The following is a 23,664-nucleotide window of genomic DNA, read 5'->3' on the forward strand; positions in this document are numbered from 1 at the left end:
CATCTTCAAAAGTTGGGAGGTATGAACTGGGTGCAGTGGTTTTGTTTTGCTGGTTGCCTAGCAACACTTTTAGTTTGCAAATTAATAACTGCTGTATCCTGAGAAAGAAAAAAATTGAGCTGAAATGATCCTTCACCTAACTACACCCCCCAGCAGCCATTGCTAGGTCATCTCAAGCCCTTTTTTATTCCTCATACTACTGTCACTTTAATTGTGAACACGCCTCCTTTCTTCTTTCTAAACCAATCAGAGGAAGCAGAGACTAGGAAGCGCTGCACAAGTGCAACCATACCCGTGTGAGGGAATATGAGGTGGCTGCAGCCCTCTGCTGATTGGTTTTCTGAAGGAGAGGGGCGGGCTGCAATGTTTGTGATTGGACGAACGGGCTGCTGTATTGGCCTTAGGGTTTGGCTGCGCTGCGCTGGAGGAGAAGCTGCCCTTCTGGAGGCAGGAAGCGGAGAGTGAGGAGTGGAGCTGCCGGCGGCTGCTGACCTGTTAGTACAGCCCCGGTAATAAGGCTGCAGTCAGGGGATAAGGGGCAGCACTGCACAACTCCTATACAGAGGGCATGGACACTGCATAGTACCGCGGCGTTACTGCAGTGTTATTATTACTGCTATATTACCGCTAGGGAGTATTATTACTGTATTACTATTACTACTGCAGCAGTACCATTATATTACTTTAGTATTATTACTTCGGTATTACTGTAGTGTTTTTATTATTAATGCGGTATTACCACTATGTATTATTATTACTGTAGTGTTATTACAACTATGTATTATTACTATAGTGATGTTATTACTACTACTATGCATTATTATTACTGCGGGTGATGTATTATTAGTAGCCAATATTTACTATGTATCCTCGTTATGTTATTTGTGCAGTGATTTCATGCATTATCTATTATTGACCATACATTGTTATATAATCTTATAACTGCATATTATTTGTCACTATAAATGTAGATCTCCATACGCACTGCTCTACACTGAAGTGACAGCACTAAGATTATGTATATCACGGTATTTATAGACTGGTTACTGATCTGCAAATGATGAAAAAATTGAAACAAAATTTTCAAAACATCTCGATGTGTTCAGCCTGGAGTATGAGCGGCACGTGCAGAAATCCCGTCACTTACAGCCACGGCTGCTATCGCTGAGATTACTAATGGTCATCTGTGGAAGGTTCTGCTGCTCTGAATGCACTTGGGCAAATCATCAAGATCCGCTGCTGGCAGCTCCTGTGTGATCACTGACCAATCATGTCACAGATGTGCTTGATGGGAGACAAGTCTGGCGTCCCTGCAGACCTCAGTAGCATGCCTGACATGTAACACATTTCCTCTCTGTATATGTGCTGATGGTCTCCTCTTTTTACCTGAATCTGCAGCGGCCGCTTAGAAGATGGGACATCCGAGCAGTGAAGGATTTGTTTCTGGTGAAGAACAGAAGATTTTAGCATCTCAAGTGGAATAAATCGCTCTCCATCTGTCTGTGTCCTTCCGACTATCATGGCGTTCCAGAGGGCAGAGGGTATGTCCATTATCCAGGCTTTAGCAATGACCGTGGCGGAGATCCCTGTGTTCTTGTACACGACCTTTGGACAGGTAAACACAGGCCGTTATCACCGTTATATCTGTATGAGCTTATGTCTGTGTGATCAGTGACCGCGCTTGGATTTCAGCTCCGCAGTAACAGGATTACTGATTTTGATTCTAACCCGGTTAGGACGGATTCACACATAATGTTTCGTAGAAAAACGCCATTGTAGCTTTCTGTTTCAAAAGGACTTGCACTTCTCCTTCCTGCTTAATCCACTTCTGGCTTTGGTGCTCCACAGCGAGAGCAGCCGTCATACACCATCTCCGTGTGCTATATCAGAGTGTGTGTGAAGGATATTATAAACCGGAGCTGTCGCCTGCCGTAAATATGTATTTATTCTTACATGATATAAATGTCGCTCTTCTCCTGAATACAGCGTTGTTTTTCTCTTGTTCCTGCGCCTCTCCATTCCTGAGATATGGCCTCTTCTTCCCTGTTTATAAATCTAGTATATATATTTTTTTTTTTAGGCAAGTGGGTGTGGTTCTCAAGATGAAAAGAGTTGAGAGCCATGCCTCCTTGACAATCAAGACTAGATTTCTATACAGGGAAGAGGGGGCTATATCTCAGGAACGGAGAGGTGAGGGAACAAAAGAAAAATAGCGCCGGATTCAGGAAAACAGGGGCATTTACACCAGGTAGAAAAAATTACATTTTCACATCAAATCACTGGCCCCCTTTAAGGTGCATTCACAACTGCAGATTTCATTATTTCTAATGTTCACATGGTACAATACAAACTGCATGGGGTTAAATAATTGCTAATATGGTCCCCGTAGAGTTGACATATTGTTGGCAGTACATCCCATGCTCCCATGATAACATTTGCTGCCAACAACTATGATTTTTAGGGTTATTACACTTATGTACGCTCATGGCTTTTCCTCAGGACACACCTTTTAAAGTACTGTAGGTGCTGGTCTCGCCAATCTCAAGGATGGGGACATATGTCAGTGTAGAGGTGGTCTGAATTCCTACTTCTGTTTGATTTCCAACCACCTCTTCCCTCACAGGAGCCGATGACGGGGCCCTGCTCTTGATATATGCAGGCCCCATTGATGGGATCCGCATCTACTATTCATTTATGGCATATTCTGTGGGTATGTGATGTGTGGTCCCTGTCGTTCTTTATTAATTTTCCTGGAGTGATGATGTGCCGGACATTCACACGACTGACCCCTGCAAGCCAATCTCTGGCCTGCGAGGTCATGTGCTGTACTTGCATGCGTTACCGCAGAGGCCAGTGATTGGCTGCAGTGGTCCCATGGTTCTACACCGTATTATTACTCTATTTGTCTATTATTAGACAAAGCCTGCTGGAACTGTGCGGCGGGGGATTTAGCGGGTACTTTTATATATCATACTACCTGCAGTTTTATTTTGCATCAAATACTCTCTTGGACAACCCCTTTAATTGCATCATGCGTGAATCCTGAGGCTTTTAGCAGGACATGTTAGTGTGGCGTAACTTGCAGGGCCTTATTCTGTGTGCAGCTCGTCTTACGCTTTACGCCTCTTCGCAGAACACTTTCTCCCAGCTCAGGTTGTCTCCGGGCCTGAGGAAAGTCCTTTTTGCCACCGCTCTGGGCACCGTGGCCTTAGCCCTGGCAGCTCATCAGCTGAAGAGACGGAAACACAAGAAAAAACAGATAACCGCAGGAGGTGGAAACCTGAAGAAGGCAGGAGGGGTCCCACCAGTCGTGTTACCTGTCAGACGCTCCTCTTCTGTACAGAAAGGTTAGTCACCCTAATGGGCAAAGGTTAAGAGGGGCGGCTCCATTATCGCCTCATACCCCATTACCAGCTCGTTATCTGATGTTTGCATTTGAGCCAATAACTGAAAAGTGGGAGAGGTTTTACGTAAAGGCCTCAGTCCTCACGTTGTGGAATTTACTGCCGTGATGGACAGATAATCTCAGGACATTCCTGTCTGATGTTTATAGACACTTGTCTTGGACTGTGGGAAAGCACCACATGTTGTGTAATATTATGGATGAGACTGCACAGACAGTACTGACTTGTCCTCGGCAGCCTCGCTTCTCCTTGTAATGTCCCCTATGTAGCCTTAGGATCTGCACAGACGTTGTGGATGTCCTGCAGACAGATGCACATTTTAAGTCCACGTAGAGAATTGAGGGAAGTCTGCTTGGACCTGGTGCTACAGCTCAACCCCATTCACTTTATTAGGTGAAAATGCAACATGCGACAGACCCATGGACTCTGCTCACTGTATATGAGGCTGAATAGTCACAGACCGGTCAGAGCGCCCAAAATAATCCAAGCCAAAGGTGCCTACAGTGGGCGTGTGAGCATCAGAACAGGACCATTGAGCAATGGAAGAAGGTGCCCTGGTCTGATAAATCAGATTTCACATCATGTGGATGACCGGGTGTCATTGTGCATTATTTCCCTTTTGAAGAAATTCTCCAAGGAGGCTGTATGGAAAGAAGACAAGTCAGCGGAGGCAGAGTGATGGGGCAATGTTCTGCTGGGAAACCTTGGGTCCTGGCAGTATTTGGATCTTTCTTTGGCACATAATACCTGATCTATTGTGACTGATCAGGGTGTATGCATAATATATATCTCCCTATCTTCTACAATTTGTCTCACCTTTTTATATTCCTGTCCTTGTGAGACTTTGCTTTGCAGCGATGGGGCCCACAATTCAGCACAGTGGCCATATCCTGCGAGATCCCAGCGTGGCAGTACCGGTATCACTACTCCTGCCATCACCGTTAAATCACACAACATATGATGCACTCAGACCTTTTACTTTTTTTCCATTGCTGTTCAGCAAATGTCTGGTATTGGGACATTTACATCTTGTTTATCCATAAAAATAATCAATTTGGTTCACTTTGGCTGCACGCTGCCTCCTAGGAGACCTTCTCCCCCGAGATGGGCTTTAATCTAAATCCAAGTGTTAGTACAAAATAGGACACCTGCCAAAAATACAGCGGAGGGGAGCTGATTATAATGATGGGAAGCCGGCAGCATTGTCACTCACCGCTCCAGTGTAGTGAGAGACTGGTGAGATACCATTGTGTGCTGTGCGGCTGTCAGGGGGCATTGGATAGGGCGCAGTGCATTTCCCAGTTTTAAAAGGGTTTTCCACTTCTGGTAAATCACATACTTGCCTTCTGGACTGGTGCCGTTCTTGCGACTTCTGCACTGTGTCTCCCGGCACTTTTGTGACATTTTCACGTGTGCCCTGATTAGTAATTTAATGTTATATATGTTTGGGGGTTTTCTATCACACGTATTGGGAAGGAACATCTGTACTGGTTGTGCTTTTTTCTCCTTCGCCACATTCCCCCCAATGAGTGGCTCGGAGAAAAGGATTTTACGGTGAGTACACAAAAATCCCTTTTTTTTTTAATATCTAATTTTTTCTTGTTTTCGTACCCTTTTTAGGATGCTCGCGCAGGGTACAAAGTCCGAGCAGTAAGAGCAATGACACATTGAGCGGCATCTCTTCAATTGAACCAAGCAAGCACTCCAGCTCCACTCACAGTCTGGCATCGGTAAGCTTCGCCACTGTTACATCAGGGGAATGATTCTGAGTCCGCTTCTTATGCCAAATAGAAAAAAGAAAAAAAAAATCAGGTGAGGCTAAAGCCTTTGTTCTAGGTGTATAAGTTATCCCTTCTGCATAGGATTGATCACGGGCGGGGGACCCCCTCCACTCTCAAGAATGTGGCCCTGCGGCATGTTCATCTGTTCCATTCATTCTCTATTGGACTGCCAGAGATTGCCGAGTGCTGTGCAGTCCTATAGAGAATGAATGGAGCGGAAATGTGCTCATGCTAGAACTCGGCTCCATTCAGAGAGGATTGGACCATGGATCGGACCCCCAGCAATCAACACGTTATTCCCCATCCTATCAATATACTTGGCGTTGGTTTGTATCCTGGGAGGCTCAGATTCATGTACAGCCAGGATGCTTATGGTTGCCGTCTTTTTAGTGAATGTGCCTTTTGGAGCACTGTAAATAGTATTTCCAGGTCACCACCTGACAGCACCATGGAGGACGTCCTTCTTATCCATAGTGGGACAGGAAACCACGAGAGTTTAAAAGGACCCTCCCCCCTACCACCCTTCAGTGTTTTTCCTGTCCCACTGTGGATGGGAACGACGAGAGTTTGTTTGTCTGTCTGTCTCGTGCAGAGAGTGAGGATCGGGGGGGCTCGGCCTCTTCCTTCCCACTAGAAGACTCTGCCGCGCTGACACCCGAATTATAGGGTCCCTCAGCAGCACCAGTGTAGCGCTGCTCCTGGTTCAGGGTCACTTCCCCCTGGGGGGGGCTCTTGACCCTTGGCGCAAGACCCAGATGTACCTGCCATTGAACGCCTCTGCTGGGTACATCCTTCGCAAGCGGATCCAGGAGTAGTGCCGCAGGTCATCTCGGAGTGGGATCGGCGTGTCTGCAGTCCAGGAGCGTGGCGGGTGCTCGCTTCCGGATCGCGCTCCTGCGCCAGTCACTTCCGGTTCCCGGCTGCCGCGCAGGTCACTTCCGGGTCGCGGCCGGCAGCATGGGGCAGCGTGTTCTCTCCTCCTACTCCCTGAGCGTCCGAAGGTCCAGGACAGGGCAGCAACAGTATAAAGGAATGTGTGGACTATGGGGGACTTATCCGGCGGTATGGAGGATAATCCGAAACCCCAGATACTGCAGGAGGCCCAGGCGCATGTGAGTCCCGGGCAGAGGCCTGCTCACTCAGATCTTCAATCAAGTATATAGGCCCATGCGACTTTTTTTTTTTTTATATATATATATATATATATATTGTGTGTTATAGGCTTCTGCGGTGGCTAAGAAATCCAGGAAGTGCAGGAAATGTCCCATTTGTGCCATAAGACTTAAGGACTCCTGTCAGAAGTCTCTCTGCGAGTCATGCACCAGTCGTATTGTGGGGGAAGAACAGGCCTCTCTAATGACGAATATGAGGGCCATTGTCAGAGAGGAGGTGCAGGCCTCAATATCTGGCATCACATTTCCCCAGTCTGACCCCCAGGATCCACAGAGATCCAAGAAAAGGCAGAGCGAATCGGATCTGCCGTCCGAGGACAGCTCTTTTGAATCAGATCTGGAGGAGGAAGAGTTAAGCAGAGATCCTCTAGAGAGAGGGAAGAAATATTTGTTTTCATCTAATGAAATATAAGAGCTCCTGGGAGCAGTTAGACAGACTATGCAGATTGAGGACTCCGCATCTACTCCGACGGTTCAGGACAAAATGTTTTGGGGGGGCTACATTCTCAGACCTCAAAAGTCTTTCCCGTTAATGCCCATATTCTTTCTATGATTTTAGAAGAATGGGAAGAAGCGGAAAGGAGGTTATCAATTCCTAGAGACTTCAGACTCTTCCTCCTTTTCGATCATGAAGAAGTCAAGGACTGGGAGGATATCCCAAAAATTGACATTCCTCTTGCAAAAGTTTCTAAGAGAACCGCCATTCCATTTGAGGGCTCCTCTAACATAAAGGAGCCGATGGATCGCAAGGTGGATGGGCTCTTAAAGAGAGCCTGGGAAAGCTCAGCGGCGGTAATCCGCACAAATATAGTGGCAACATCTGTGGCGCGGACTATGCATTTGTGGGTAGATGACTTGAAGGATCAGTTGTCAGCTAGAACCCCTAGAGAGACCATTATTAAAGCAATTCCTCTACTAAAACTAGCAACCGGCTTTCTAGCAGATGCTACTGCAGAGTCAGTTAGGTTCACAGCTAGAGGTCAGTCTTTATCAAATGCAGCCAGGAGAGCTATATGGTTGAAGAACTGGTCAGGTGATGTTCATTCTAAAAATAAGCTGTGCTCCATCTTTTTCTTAGGGAGTAGAGTTTTTGGACCCATTCTTGATGATATTCTGGAAAAAGCTTCAGATGAAAAAAAGGGGTTTCCAGAGGAAAAACGTGGAAAATATCAGCCTTTTCGCAGGCCCGTCAAAGATCAGACTATAGGGGTAAGGGAAAGCAGGGGAGATGGAGCTATCAAAAAGGGGGAGAAAATGGAAACAAAAATAGGGATTCAGGTCCCTTGACCTCTAGGTCAGAATTTCGAAGGAAATGACGCCATCAGAATAGGGGGGCGGCTGTTGAACTTCCGGATAGAGTGGGGGAAGATTACCAGAAGTCCTTGGGTTCTCCAGGTTATCTCTCAGGGGTACAGAATAGAATTCGACTCCCTTCCCCCAGAAAAAAAACTTTGTGTCCAACGTCCATCTCTTTTCAGTCTCCCCTATGTGGTTGGACATCCAGGATCTTCTGCGGATGGCAGCAATATCCCCAGTCCCTCCTCAGGAGATAGGAAGGGGTCATTACTCGGGCCTTTTCTCTCTATAAAGAAGCCTTCTGGGGAATCCAGAACTATAATAAACCTCAAACCCCTATACAAATGGCTAGAATACAAAAGGTTAAAAATGGAATCTATACGCTCTACAATTCCCCTGTTAGGAAAAGATGTGGTAATGTGCACTTTAGACTTAAGAGTGCATATTATCATGTACCAATCTTCACAGATCACCAAAAATACCTCAGATTTGCGGTAAAAAAAGAAGGAAGAGTCTACCATTACCAGTTTCGTTGCCTCCCATTCAGGTTGGCTATAGCGCCCAGAGTTTTTACAAAGCTTGTCGTAGAAATAGTGGCTTATCTGAGAAATCGAGACATCACGATAGTACCCTATTTAGACGATTTCCTAATAGTGGCAGACTCTATAGGGCAGCTCAAGATCGACTGTCAGTTGGTGATCTCTGCTCTGCAGAAATTAGGTTGGGTGGTGAACTGGTCAAAGTCAGACCTGACGCCCAAACCATGAATATAGTTTCTGGGAGTTATCCTAGATTCAAATGTCAGACAATATTTTCTTCCAGACGAGAAGCGGACCGATTTAACAAAAAGAATTTGCCATTTTTTTTTAAGAAGCCGAGTCTCCATCAGGGATGCAATGAAGATCCTCGGATTAATGACAGCCTGCATTCCTTGTGTCAACTGGAGCCAGTTTCATTCCCGTCGGTTACAGAGGGCAGTTCTCGCTTCCAGGAACAGAAAACAAGCCTCACTGGACAGGGAGTTCCGTCTATCCCATCAGGTCAGACGGTCCCTACGCTGGTGGACTGTTCACAGAAATCTCCATGTCGGTGTTCCAGCAGTTACGGTGACCACAGACGCAAGCCAACAAGGTTGGGGTGGTCAAGTCCTCGGAAGAAACTATCAGGGGCAGTGGAATTCAGAAGACAGCAAAAATTCCTCAAATCACAGAGAACTACACACGGTTTGGAAGGTCCTCTATTCAGCACCAGTTCTACTAAAGAACAAACACCTGAAGATTCTGTCGGACAACACGACGACGGTAGCCTTTCTTCGGCATCAGGGTGGTCCAAGACATCCAAAATTACAACATCTAGCTGATCAGATCTTCAGTTGGGCGGAAAGATGGGTGCTCTCAATTTCAGCTCTGCATCTGGAGGGTTCGAAGAATCAGGTTGCGGATTTTCTGAGCAGAAAGAAGCTGTCAGCTACAGAGTGGGATTTAAACAGCGAAGTTTTCAGCAAGCTATGCCAACGTTGGGGAACGCCGGAGGTGGACTTACTTGCCGTCAGACGGAACGCGAAGGTCGAAACCTTTTATTCACTGAACCTGTGGGAAAGACCGGCGGGTATAGACGCTCTCTCTCAATCATGGAGCAGGGGTCTGTTATATGCTTTCCCTTCCTCTTGCATTAATCCCAAGAATCCTCAGGAAGATATAGGACAGAGCTCAGATCATTCTAGTGGTTCCTTTCTGGCCCAAAAGGAGCTGGTTCTCCTTACTAAAAAAGTTGGCAGTAGAAGAACCTTTTCTCCTTCCGAAAAGAAGAGATTTACTCCTTCAGGGTCAGATTCTACATCAGAACCCAGACAGCCTCCAATTAGCAGCTTGGATCCTGAACGCCAGATCCTGAAATCAAAGGGGTTATCAGAAGAGGTTATCTCCATCCTCCAAGCAAGTAGGAAGCCAGTAACTTCTGCTATCTTTTTAAAAATTTTGAAAAAATTCTGCAGTTTTTGTGGAGACACAACGGTTGATTTTGACCATCCTGACATTCCCAAAATTCTTGATTTTTTTTTTTTTTTTTTTTTTTTTTTGCAGCAGGGATTTAGGAAAGGTCTTAAACCGAGTACTCTGAGAGTCCAAGTGGCAGCCCTCAGCGTATTCTATGATTCTTCCCTAGCCTCCTGCCCCTGGATAGCTAGTTTTTCCAGGGCAGTTCTGAGGCTAAGACCCTTAATAAGGAAAACTGTTCCCCCTTGAGATCTTAACCCTGGTCCTTAATGAGTTGTGCAAAAATCCTTTTGATCTAGCAGAAGATATAGACATTGCTAATCTTTCCCTCAAAACAGCCTTCCTAGTAGCCATTACATCGGCTAAAAGACTGGGGGAACTTCTGGCCCTGTCCACTCAGAACCCCTATCTGCAAATATTTGATGGTAGACTGGTCTTAAGACTTGATCCAGGGTTTCTTCCTGAAGTGTTCTCAGATTCAAATATGAATCAGGAGGTAGTGCTTCCATCATTTTGTCAGTTTCCTAAAAACCAGAAAGCGAAATTTTACCATAACTTGGATGTTAGGGAGGCTGTGCTTAAGTACTTGGAGGCAACTAGGGCCTGGAGACAGGATAGTAATCTGTTTATCCTTTTTAGAGGTCCTAATAAAGGGAGAAAAGCATCGAAATCTACCATTGCGAGATGGATTAGGTCCACCATTAGCCTAGCTTATCGGGCACAGGGAAAGAGTCCCCCAGGCAGCCTTAAAGCTCATTCATCCATGGCTATAGCCACTTCATGGGCAGAGAAAGGGGGTGCTTCATGAGATCTGCAGGGTGGCATCCTGGTCTAGTCTCAGTACCTTTTCTAAGCACTACAAACTAGACGTAGTGTCATCTCAGCTAGCCTTTGGCAGGAAGGTGCTTCATGCAGTAGTCCCACCCTAGGACCAAAAATCTCCTTTGGTACTTTTCCATGGTGCTGTCAGGTGGTGACCTGGAAAATAGTAACTAGACCTACCGGTAATTGTATTTCCAGGAATCCATCCTGACAGCACTGTTAGTTCCCTCCCTATTACAAATACTCTGCATACTTATGTGAAGTAAAATTTGTATAATGATTATGTTCAAATAAAATTCTCTTTTTGCATCCATCCAGAGGTGTTACTTTGGAAAATGAAGGGTGGTAGGGGGAGGGTCCTTTTAAACTCTCGTGGTTTCCTGTCCCACTATGGATAAGAAGGACGTTCTCCATGGTGCAGTCAGGATAGATTCCTGGAAATACAATTACCGGTAGGTCTAATTACCGTTTTTAGGGAACTGCATAAATAATACGTACATATATTTGTAGCCTGAATCGCTCATTTTGTTGTGGGTGCGTCCACTAATATACAGCACTTATAGACTCATAAGTGCAATAATCTACTTATGGCGTCCTGTAGACTTCTAAAAAGTTATAAATGTCTGTGAAAAATTGCATTGCCCTCCATTGATCTCGCTTGGTTAGGTAGTGGCGGTCAACTCTTCCAACGCAAATGCTACTTCGCTGGCATCATGGGAGCCCCGAGAAATGGATGAACAGCTCACTGCCGCTGATGAGTCTGAAGCAGAACATCTTTACATTCAAGGTAGGATTTACTGCACTCCTAAATCACCAATCATAGATGACATGACATGGAGACTGTTATTATAAGCAGAGAGGTGTTAACAGGAGCATATAGCATGCCAAAATACCTTTAAGATGTGTTAACCACCTGAATGATGAATCGGATGGTAGAATGAAGCCCCATTGTGATAGCTGTAACTTTAAACACTTGGAATGCTTTTATGTATCCAAATAATTCTGAGATTTTGTTGTTTTTTGCGTGACACATTGTACTTTATATTAATAGTAAATTCAGGTTGAAGAGTTTTAAAAATATTTTATTGAAAAATACAATTTTTATAAATTTTAATCTTTATGCCCTTAAGACAGTTATAGCACACAAAATAGTTAATATTTACCACGTCTCATTTGTCTGCGTCATTTTTTTAAATATTTTTTTTTTTTTAGCATTTTGATGTAACAATGAAAACCTGTAAAATATTGGAACTATTAAAAAAAAATAAAAAAATTTTAAGATCCGATTTTATCATTTTCATAAGGAATAACAAATAGAAATTACGCCACATTTGTTAAAGCAATTACTGAGCAAAGACATACCCCCACATGGGAGCATAATCTGAAGGTTTTGGAGCAAATGGTGATCAGGTGCCGTATCACATTTGATGATCGTTACGTACTGTTACTGTAGAAATATGTGGTTCTCACATCGTGCCACTGTAGGTGCTCATCCCATGAACTGATAAGCATGTTTCTTGATCAGAATTGCTTTTTTTATTTATTTTTTATTAAATTGACTTTATTGCTATTTAGGAGTGGAACTTTTTGAAGAGGCTCTGCATAAGTGGGAGCTGGCACTGAATATTGGGCAGAGGTGCAGCTCCAATACCCCGACCGCACAGAGTAGTGAAGTCATCAATGATGAGCCATCTGCAAGTATACTCGAGGTTAGACCACTTCTATTGTGAAATATGTAAATTATATGTTCTGCTAATAATTTGTAATAAGATGGCTTTTCTATAAATGTAAGGGCGCATTCAGGCGGCCGTGCAAATCGGTCTGGTCTAGGACCACAGTGCACGGACTGACCTCAGCTCTCCCGACCCATGCGTGACAGCATTATAGATTTTATACATGAAGCGATTATGCTCAGGTCGGAAGACTCTCGACCAGTCCTTGCATTGCGGTCAGAGATCAGGGAGATTTGCACAGACCTCTGCATGAGCCGTAATAAAGTCGTTCTTATCCTTCTTTTTTTTTTTTTTTTAATTCTAGACGTCCCAAACCAAAGAGTTTGCTGGGAAGTTAGAATCCTTGCTGAGCCGAGCTTACAATTTGCAGGAAGAATTTGGCACAAGTGTTCCTCCTGATAACATGTTGGTGGATCTGGGTGAGTTGGGGCTTTTGTGGTATCTGATCTATCCCACCTCCATTGTTTGATCAGATCCTTGGGACACATTATGCCGCAGGATTCATAATGGGTAATTCGCTAATAGAGGGGAGATCATCCGATTGGGACTCCCAATACTGGGCTCTTTTATTGTCTGTTGAGGCAATGTCAGACACTTCATACACATTTCTTCTGACTCCCCTCATATGCAGGAACGCATGGCTGAGTGTCCTGTCTTCTCTTTGAGAGCCTTCTTAGGCACGACTTATATTTGCCCCAAATAAAAGGATCAGTTGTTGAAATTCTGCTGACTGGATCCTTCTCACCCCCACTGGGAGTCTAGAGACCTCCATACACATTAGTCTATTGGACGATCCTGCCCATATTGACAGGTTTGGCCAACTTTAAATGGGTTGTCCAGACTTGGGGCTCAAGTCTGCATTCACTATGTGTCTGCAGACTTGCGAATTTTCGCAGTACGCACTGTCAGGGTCTCTGGCACCAGGAGCGAGCAGTCATGTGATCACAAGTTGCATTATTCCGGTCATATTCTGACTAGACGTGTCCAGTCTTGCTCCATTCAATTGCATTGTGCAATGCTGTGCACGTCTAGTCGGCATGTGACTGCATGTATGCAAATCTCATACTTGCAGTCACGCGCCCGTGTGCTACCTACATTGGAGAATCCTGAAGAATTGAGCCACAAGCTTGCACTACCCCTTTTAAATCTAATTTCTATGGGGGCCTTTAGATTCCAGAAGAGTAAGAAAGTCAAGTAATTAAAAAAAACATAAAAATTTCAGAGAATATAACAATCCTACTGCTTGTTATTAGAGAATTGTATATTTATTTGATCCTCTCCTAAAACAGAAGGAGCCCTGATGTTCCCATTACTGGAGGGCAGGAGGCAGTTACAAATGGATGACGAAATCAGCACAACGTCAGACGATTCCTTCTTCTCCGCAGTAGAGGTGACGACTCCTATGACGTAGTGAATGGGCAGGTATAGGCATTACCCACAGTAATCCGTCTGATCCCGGCTGACGTCCGCCGAATGACACTCCTCCACTTTCCTTTTTATTTTTTTGATGCATGAAGTTCTCAGATCCATGCTCGTCATTTTTTTTGTTTGTTTTTTATGTAGCTTGTTTTCTGTTGACAGAATTATTTGTTAATGTTGACATTATTTGCTTTTTAGCTTTTTGAGTCCATTCAACTGAACGAAGGTCCATTCCTACCAGCCAAGCCTGCAGCAGCCTACGAGGACGCCATGAGGCTGGTCAGCATCGGAGAAGTAACGTGCCGGACTGTGAGGTAAGGGTTGTGTCAGGGGGACAAATGAACAAGCAGCAGAATTTTTTTGCAATTGAAAATCTGTTCCTCTTATTTGTTTCTGCAGCAAATGCACAGATTTCTGATGAGTGTTTGTGCCCTGCCAGACTCCATCTGCCCCATAGTTTAGATCCTTGACCACCCTCCACTTTAAAGAGTATCTTAAACGATCTGCAGATCAGTGAGGGGCTATGTCTTGAGACCCCTAATGATCCCTGAAAAGATCACTCACTCAGTAGCAGTGCTCAGTTCCTGTTTGTTTTAGCACTGTATGGGATCAATATGGCTCCAGGTGTCACTTTCTGTGTGCATTCTTTCAGTAGCCATGTGACAAGTGGGGGTTTTTGGACCCAGAACCCAACCCATCTGCATCATGTTTAAGGGGAAATATCTTAAGAAAAAAAAAACCTCTTTAAACTAGTGATGAGCGAGTACATTCGTTGCTCAGGTTTTCCCGAGTATGCTCGGGTGTCCTCCGAGTACTTTGGCGTGCTCGGAGATTTAGTTTTTGTCGACACAGCTGCATGATTTGCGACTGCTGGATAGGCTGAGTACATGTGGGGGTTGCCTGTTTATTAGGGAATCCCCACATGTATTCAGGCTGTCCAACAGCCGCAAATCATACAGCTGCGTCGACACAAACTAAATCTCCGAGCACGCCGAAATACTCAGAGGACACCCGAGCATGCTCTGGAAAACCCAAGCAACGAGTGTACTCGCTCATCACTAGTTTAAACTCCTCCTTGCTACTGTTGTTCAGTGAAGAGGGATGGGGTGGTCGGGATCCCCTATATAAGTGATAGGGAGTCACATATGTGGGACCCACAATTCTCAGACATTTTTTACCACTCCCAATTATTGATGGTAAATGTCTATTCCGAGATATCTTGACAACAGGGCCCGTTTTTGGCACTGTTGGGAATAGAGAGACGGCTCTGCATTTGTGGCTTTCCTAATTAATTTGCACTGGATTTCTAATAATTGCAGGGCCACAAATAGAGAGGCAGCCTCGCATCTGTGTCTCTCTTCATTCACTTCTGTAGGAGCTATTAAAGCATGTTTAGCAATTTCCGAAGTCACATGCAAGAAAATCTAGAAAGCTGCACATATGTAGCCACTGCTCTATTCTCAGTAGGGCAAGTTGTGATCCAGCCTCGGAATATAACCAGGTCCCTGTGGTGGGACCGGCTTATATCAGACATTTATGTCCTAAATGTCCAAGAAGGGAGTAGGAGTGAAAACACTAACATTAAAGGTATTTTACATTTAAAGATTATTTAAAGGTGTTTTCCACTTTCAGGACTCAGTTATTGGAATGCTACAACGACCATGACTTTCTGGCTAAACTCCACTGCGTCCGTCAAGCCTTCAAGGTACCGAAACCAACGTGTTCTATCATAGATAACTGTTAGGAAGGAGATTTTCATCCACTCTGGGTTTTCTCTTGCAGCTGTTACTCCAGGATAATGGGAATCTGCTGTTTTTTGGTGAAGTTGGAAAGCAGATGGTGACAGGACTTCTTGTGAGAGCAGAGAAGGTACTGGGCGTTGTACATGTCAGTAAGTGATGGGTGTAATAGGGGACTTCACTGAGTGAGATCTTTATATTGTAAACCTGCTAGAACCCCAAGGGATTCATTGAGAACTATGAACAGATGCTGCTGTATGTGTCAAAGGAGGAATCGTGGCCGACCACGCAGAGGGAGCTGGAAGGACGTGGGGTAAGGAAAGTTTACTCTTCTTTTACGAACAATCGTTCAAAGGCCCCATTCCAGATAAAGGGGATTTCTAGCCATGGCCTGTGACTGCCTATCTCTAATGATGTGTAGTCACCTGCAGATTAATGCAACTACTGGGCCTCCGCCATCATTTGCAAGCTGAGAGTCCTTGTTCCTGTATTGATCTCTGCACAACACTGTGACTGTCTATGGCACACCATTTGCTCAGAGAGGGCTAAGTATCAGTTCTATGTACTGCCTTGATAAGAGCAATATCCTTCGCCTCCAGGTCCTGATGGCTGTCTTTGCTCTCTCTTTCCTCTCCTTAAGTGTTGGCAACATGGAGTAGGGATGTGCACAGATTTCTATTAGATGGAGAGGGAAGAAAGCATGTACACTCTGAAGCAGGTCAGAAAAAACGACGAGGAGTATAGCACATACAGAGGAAATAACTGCAGGATAGAAGCTGTGATGATATATGAGCTAATGGAGACAGAAGTATTGTGGATATGCATAGACCTCACAGTCTATGTTGCTGGATGAAACAAACAGAGTTCACATCCATCTTGTACTACTAGGAGAGACACACAGACCTCACATCCATCCTATATTACCAGGAGATATGCAGACCTCACATCCAGTCTATATTAGGGAGACACACAGACCTCACATCCATCCTATATTACCAGGAGATATGCAGACCTCACATCCAGTCTATATTATTAGGGAGAAACACAGACCTCACATCCAGTCTATATTACTAGGGAGACACACAGACCTCACATCCATCCTATATTACCAGGAGATATGCAGACCTCACATCCAGTCTATATTACTAGGGAGATACACAGACCTCACATCCATCCTATATTACCAGGAGATATGCAGACCTCACATCCATCTTGTATTACTAGGAGAAACACACAGACCTCACATCCATCTTGTATTACTAGGAGAGACATACAGACCTCACATCCATCCTATATTACTAGGAGAGACACACAGACCTCACATCCATCTTGTATTACTAGGAGAGACACACAGACCTCACATCCATCCTATATTACCAGGAGAGATGCAGACCTCACATCCAGTCTATATTATTAGGGAGACACACAGACCTCACGTCCAGTCTATATTACTAGGAGAGACACACAGACCTCACATCCAGTCTGTATTACTAGTGTCGGGGTCGTAACAACAATATACCCTCATTCACCAGTCATTCCAAATTAAACTATAAGCATGTGGTACCGGGTAAGAATGAGTCAGACAGGTAGCTGGTTCAATCTCAGTGCATGCTCGTGGATCTACACACATGTGTGGTAACGGTCACAGCAACTGACTTTATTCTTGAATACACAGTACAGGTAGTCCTCGGTTTACGACGGTCTCGGGTTACGTCGTTTCGTGTTTACGACGCTTTATACGACGCCTCATTCTGAGTTACGACGTTTTGCGTCGTAAGTCGAACTACGTGCAGGGGCGGAACTACTGTACACTGTACCCGGTTACAGAGGAAACTGAGCCTCCTGCACACCATAACACACTTCATTATGGCTCCCAAACGCAAGGTAGACTCATCTGACACCAGCAGTGAATCAAAGAAAAGGAAGGCCATCACCATGGAGGTGAAAGTGGATATCCTAAGGCGATCTGATAAGGGGGAAACACCAACAGAAATTGGCAGGTCATTAGGACTTAGTCGTTCGACTGTTGCTACAATTATCAAGGATAAAGATCGTATCCTTGAACATGTGAAAGGATCTGCTCCTATGAAAGCGACAGTGATAACAAAGCAGCGGAGTGGGCTTATTATTGAGATGGAAAGATTATTGGTGCTTTGGTTGGAAGACCAAAATCAACGCCGTATCCCTGTGAGCCTTATGGTTATTCAGGAGAAGGCTAGGCGACTGTTTGAGGCGTTGAAAAGAGATAAGGGGGAAGAAAGTGAAAGTGAAGAATTTGTGGCGAGTAGGGGTTGGTTTATGAGGTTTAAGGATCGTGCCAATTTCCATAACATTAAAGTGCAAGGTGAAGCTGCTAGTGCTGATGAGAAAGCAGCAACTGAGTTTCCTAAAGCATTGGCTGAGATAATTGAGGAGGGTGGTTACTGTGCTCAACAAGTGTTCAACGTGGATGAGACAGGCTTGTTTTGGAAACGTTTGCCTAACCGTACGTACATCGCCAAGGAGGAGAGGTCAGCACCAGGTCATAAAGTCGGCAAGGAGAGACTGACTTTGCTTCTTGGGGGCAATGCTGCTGGCGACTACAAACTGAAGCCCATGCTGGTGTATCAGGCTGAGAATCCAAGGGCACTCAAGGGCATTTCAAAGAGTCAACTACCAGTCATCTGGAAGTCTAATAGGAAGGCATGGGTGACACTCGCAGTGTTTGATGACTGGTTCACCCACCATTTTGTGCCAGGCGTGGAGCGGTATTGTACCTCCAAGGATATCCCCTTTAAGGTGTTGCTAATTCTGGACAATGCCCCTGGACACCCTGCCCGTCTGGATGACTTTAACCGTAATGTCAAGGTGGTTTACCTTCCACCTAATACCACTGCCCTAATACAGCCTATGGACCAAGGAGTCATTGCTACATTCAAGGCCTACTACCTCCGAAGGGTCATTGGTAATGCTTTAGCAGCAACTGAAAAGAATAAGGACTTGACTCTAAAGGCCTTTTGGAAAACATACAACATCCTTGATGCTGTGAATAACATTGCTGATTCCTGGGATGAGGTTAAGCAGACCAGTATGAATGGTGTGTGGAAAAAACTGTGTCCCCAGTTTGTGAATGATGTCACAGAGGTCCAAGAGTCAGTGACTAGTGTCATAAAGAACGTTGTTGATATGAGTAAGACAATGAATCTGGAGGTGGAGGAGGATGATGTCACAGAGCTACTGGCATCTCATGGAGAGGAGTTATCTGCTGAGGACCTTATGCAACTGGAGAAGCAGATGATAGAGGAAGAGGAAGACATACCAACCCCAGAACGTAAGAGATTTACAAGGCAGGGCTTGGCAGGAGGTTTTGCCCTGATACAGGAAGGATTGTCAAGGTTTGAGGCTGAGGATCCCAACATGGAAAGGTACACTAGGGTTGCCAGAGGAGTCATGGATTCCCTTAGGTGTTACAAGGAGATCTTGGAGGAGAAGAAGATGGTCTCCTTCCAAACTAACATTCAGCAGTACTTCAAGAAGGCAGAGAGGCCTGCAACAGATCCTGTACCTGTACCCTCTACCTCTCCTGCCCCTCTTGACTCCCCTGCCCCTCTTGACTCACCTGCCCCAGTATCTCCAACACCTTCTGCTGATTCCTCCCAATAAGCCTGTTCTCTCTTTGGAATTGTTATCTTTGTTTATTACAGTACTGTACAGTACACTGTTTATTACCTGTTACAGCACTTACAGTACAGTACAGTAGTACTGTACTTCATTATTAAACGTACTGTACTGCACAATATTTTACTGTACCTATCTTTATTGCTAATTATATAGGGTACTGTGTTAGGATAGGTGTTTGGATAGGCAGCACTGTACTTTTATTATGGTACAGTACTGTATGAACGTATGGTTCGACTTACGTCGAAATTCGGTTTACGACGACGCGTAAAAACGGATCAACGTCGTAAGTCGAGGACTACCTGTACTATTGTTTAGGAAAAAGGAATGCATTAGGCGGAGTTTATGCAGCATACATCTAGTGCTCAGTCTCTCTCTCTGATTCGTCAGGACATCTCCGATGGTTACTTCTTTCTTCACATTCCAGAGTTATCTTTTCAGGAGAAATAATTCTTAACTCTTTAGACGCTGAACTAAAGTGAAAGTGAACACTGGCAGCCATCTTTAGATACAATTACATTTGCATTAGCTAGCAGATAGGAAAAACTTATTGTTTCACAGTATAAGATATATAAAAGTACAAAGGTATGTAAGAAAATATATTCTCACCTTGACAATCCCCCCTAAACACTAAGTTTTTCCCTTAAAGAAGGATCCTTCGAGACTGTCCATGTGATGGGAAAAGGGGAGGTGGATTTCTTCATCCAGACACCTCAGAAACTCTCCCCTAGCGAGAGGCCTCCAGGCAGCTGAACCCTTCACTATCCTCACATGGAGTTCTCCCACTGTCCCTAAACTAAATCTCTTGGCATCATCTGAGAATGGGGGGTTTTGTCTACTCTCTTGAGAGAAATGTACTTAGGGATCTCCCCTGGATCAGTACCATCGTACTCTGGTAAGTCTACTTCTTGATTGAGGAAAGTGCCAGTCGGAGTTGCTTTGGCAATAACCTTTTTATACAAGGGAATAACACAACAGAGAATTATCGATCCAACTATAAGGAGGGCAATCAGTACCAAACAAACTTATTGAAGGAATCCCTTGATCCCACCTAACCAACTGGAGAAGAAAGATGTGTCTGCTCCAGCATACATGACACGTCGTCTTATTGTCCTAATTTGTTCAACTTCTTTAGAAACCTTCAGGTCTTTCGGATCTACATTTCGCCATTCAGGTCTGGCTGTCTATATTTCGTCTCGTAAGTAGTGTTGAGCGATACCGTCCGATACTTGAAAGTATCGGTATCGGAAAGTATCGGCCGATACCGGCAAAGTATCGGATCCAATCCGATACCGATACCCGATACCAATACAAGTCAATGGGACTCAAGTATCGGACGGTATTCCTGATGGTTCTCAGGGTCTGAAGGAGAGGAAACTCTCCTTCAGGCCCTGGGATCCATATTAATGTGTAAAAGAAAGAATTAAAATAAAAAATATTGCTATACTCACCTCTCCGACGCAGCCTGCACCTTACCGAGGGAAGCGGCAGCGTTCTTTGTTTAAAATTCGCGCTTTTCTTTCCTTACGTGAAGTCCCGGCTTGTGATTGGTCGCATGCCGCCCATGGGGCGGCGACGCAACCAATCACAGCAAGCCGTGACGTAATTTCAGGTCATTCAGTATTTTAAAATTACGCTCCGGCTTTGTGATTGGTTGCGTCGCAGTCACATGGGCCACGCAACCAATCACAGCAAGCCGTGACGTAATTTCAGGTCCTTAAGGATTTTAAAATTACGTCCCGGCTTTGTGATTGGTTGCGTCGCAGTCACATGGGCGCCGCAACCAATCACAAGCCGTGACGTCACGGGAGGCTGGACACGCGCGCATTTTAAAATGGGCGCGTGTCCAGCCTCCCGTGACGTCCCGGCTTGTGATTGGTTGCGGCGCGGTCAACCAATCACAAGCCGGGAGGCTGGACACGCGCGCATTTTAAAATGCGTTTTAAAATGCGCGCGTGTCCAAATTGTACACTTATTTATATGTATACAGAAGTATGATGTTTTCAACCCTGTAGTTTGGCTTAGCTTGGCACTTTTTGATGTATTGCGAGGCTCAGGTCTTGATTGTGAGCTTGGTACACACTTGTGATTGGTTGACCGCGCCGCAACCAATCACAAGCCGGGACGTCACGGGAGGCTGGACACGCGCCCATTTTAAAATGCGCGCGTGTCCAGCCTCCCGGCTTGTGATTGGTTGACCGCGCCGCAACCAATCACAAGCCGGGACGTCACGGGAGGCTGGACACGCGCCCATTTTAAAATGCGCGCGTGTCCAGCCTCCCGTGACGTCACGGCTTGTGATTGGTTGCGGCGCCCATGTGACTGCGACGCAACCAATCACAAAGCCGGGACGTAATTTTAAAATCCTTAAGGACCTGAAATTACGTCACGGCTTGCTGTGATTGGTTGCGTGGCCCATGTGACTGCGACGCAACCAATCACAAAGCCGGAGCGTAATTTTAAAATACTGAATGACCTGAAATTACGTCACGGCTTGCTGTGATTGGTTGCGTCGCCGCCACATGGGCGGCATGCGACCAATCACAAGCCGGGACTTCACGTAAGGAAAGAAAAGCGCGAATTTTAAACAAAGAACGCTGCCGCTTCCCTCGGTAAGGTGCAGGCTGCGTCGGAGAGGTGAGTATAGCAATATTTTTTATTTTAATTCTCTCTTTTACACATTTTTACATTAATGTTTCGATACCGATACCCGATACCACAAAAGTATCGGATCTTGGTATCGGAATTCCAATACCCGCAAGTATCAGCCGATACCCGATACTTGCGGTATCGGAATGCTCAACACTACTCGTAAGTCTTTGGTCATACCGTCAATGAATGTATTTACCAATACTCTAACATCAAGTGGGTTTATGGGACTGTACTCCAGGTCTTCCCATTTCAGCTGTAACCGTCCAAAGTATAGCTCTACACTCTCTCCTTTGTCACATCTGTAGAAAATCTTAATTTGCGTCTTAGCACGTCACCTGTTTTTGTGCTCACTAACTACCTAGGCCTGCCTAGGTGCACTTATACGTCCATCATATGGTCATTATTTGTCTGTAGAATGAGAAAGGTTGGTTCTCAGGGTCAGCCAATTGTTTCTGCATAGCTAGCTAGTCAGAGGGCCTCCAGGGATAATACTCCTGTATCTGTCTTACCCTACCTGATGTGGTTGGTTCTCTGGTGGTGGGGGTGACATGACATGCTGGTCTACAGCTCCTTCCCAAAAGGATTACTGTCAGCCTACTTACTCCCAAAAGTTTATGTCTCCACTATCCACCAACCACAATCCTGTGTCAGCTTCTTATATCACTGCATGTGATCTTGTCTGGACAGGATTCAGTGTAATTCTCTTAGGTCGGGTTGTAGCACGGGTCATACAAGTGTTAGGGCCCAAATCCTCAACTATACCCTGGAAGGCATCACAGCTATAATTGACAAATCTTTGTTCTCTGTAATATATATATATATATATATATATATATATATTTGATCCAGTCAACATTTTTATTATTCTGCACCTGTGGGACTATAGAAGCAATGCCGGCATAAATCTGGTTCTGGGCTTTAAACTGGTCAGGCACCCCCCTTGGCACTCCAATGGCATCAATATATATTAGTGGATCTTCTTCATAACTCATGTGGAGCTGATCAAGGCTTCTCCTCTTTCTGGTAGGTTCATCAGGTATCTTTGGATCTCAAGGTAAAATCTTGAACTGCATAGCTAGTTTAACAGGGGTGCATTGGCCTGTCCAAGCATTGCGCAACCTAGGACGGAGCTTACCATTTCCACATAACCAATAAATATCGTACATATATTGTGTATGTTTGATTAGCAAATCAGTATCTAGAGGACTGTTCTCTTTGCAGAAACCTGTCTCGAAGATCCCTACTGGTGTACCTGTGGTGTCGTGGGAATTATAGCAGGTGTAATTGTCAGCTAATACGGTTACTTCTCCTGGGACCTTTAGTTTAGGTTCCTTATGAAATAGTGGGACATAATCTGGGCAATCAGTGGACTTCAAACCTTTCAACAAATTCATGACACAGGCAGTGGTGTCATCAGGAAAAAGCAATGCATGTGTGTATAGATGTGTATTCGCAGCTACATTGTATCTCACCCATTCTAACCACAGGTTTTTCCTTGGGGCTGTTTGTGTTTCTATGGAGAAAACCTCTTGCCAACTGAGACCTGGAATGGGGATCACTTCATTAACTACATTTTGCAAACGCTCACCTGGGCTTATTTTAGGTGTACTGGTAACAGGGGCCTTGGTTGGTCTGAAACTAATATCCTGGAGCTGTATATGGCCTAAATTCCCATGGTATCCACTACTAAATACATAATTATAATGCCTTCCCAATACGAACGTCTGCAGATCAGCAGATTGGGGGGTTTCAAGATTCAGGAGGAGGGGGTGACAGCTTCTACCCCATTTACAGCCTCTAGGTGGTTGCAGAAAAGCTGTTAGATGCATTCTTCCACGAAGACTCCTACCCGTCCCATCCTTAGGGAACATGGCTTCACTAGGTTTATATCCCCAATCATCCCCCGTATTCCAGGCAGCATCTGACCAATAATAACAGTTATTGTTGTCATGTCTGGTAACACACATAAAAAACTGGATGATTCCCTCTACCACC

At 44.9% G+C, this 23,664-nt stretch overlaps 1 protein-coding gene across 4 annotated transcripts in view; it reads left to right on the forward strand.

The window, feature by feature from the left end:
• The first annotated feature begins 304 nt into the window (after positions 1–304).
• Positions 305–23,664, forward strand: part of MIGA2 (mitoguardin 2) — a 48,939-nt gene continuing 25,579 nt past the window's right edge. The window contains exons 1-12 of one of the 4 annotated variants that reach the window (XM_077284552.1): positions 305–509; positions 1,399–1,615; positions 3,134–3,347; positions 5,025–5,134; positions 11,136–11,256; positions 12,045–12,178; positions 12,507–12,621; positions 13,492–13,592; positions 13,820–13,935; positions 15,254–15,326; positions 15,404–15,490; positions 15,575–15,673. In XM_077284552.1, coding sequence (XP_077140667.1) covers positions 1,520–1,615; positions 3,134–3,347; positions 5,025–5,134; positions 11,136–11,256; positions 12,045–12,178; positions 12,507–12,621; positions 13,492–13,592; positions 13,820–13,935; positions 15,254–15,326; positions 15,404–15,490; positions 15,575–15,673 — 1,266 coding nt within the window. In that variant the 5' untranslated portion in view covers positions 305–509; positions 1,399–1,519. Of the gene's footprint in view, positions 593–1,398; positions 1,616–3,133; positions 3,348–5,024; positions 5,135–11,135; positions 11,257–12,044; positions 12,179–12,506; positions 12,622–13,491; positions 13,593–13,819; positions 13,936–15,253; positions 15,327–15,403; positions 15,491–15,574; positions 15,674–23,664 lie in introns of all 4 variants that reach the window. The other 3 variants (XM_077284553.1, XM_077284554.1, XM_077284555.1) reach the window with 3 other exon arrangements.

The sequence above is a fragment of the Ranitomeya variabilis genome, chromosome 2 (genome assembly GCF_051348905.1).
Source record: "Ranitomeya variabilis isolate aRanVar5 chromosome 2, aRanVar5.hap1, whole genome shotgun sequence".
Classification (NCBI taxonomy): Eukaryota; Metazoa; Chordata; class Amphibia; order Anura; family Dendrobatidae; genus Ranitomeya; species Ranitomeya variabilis.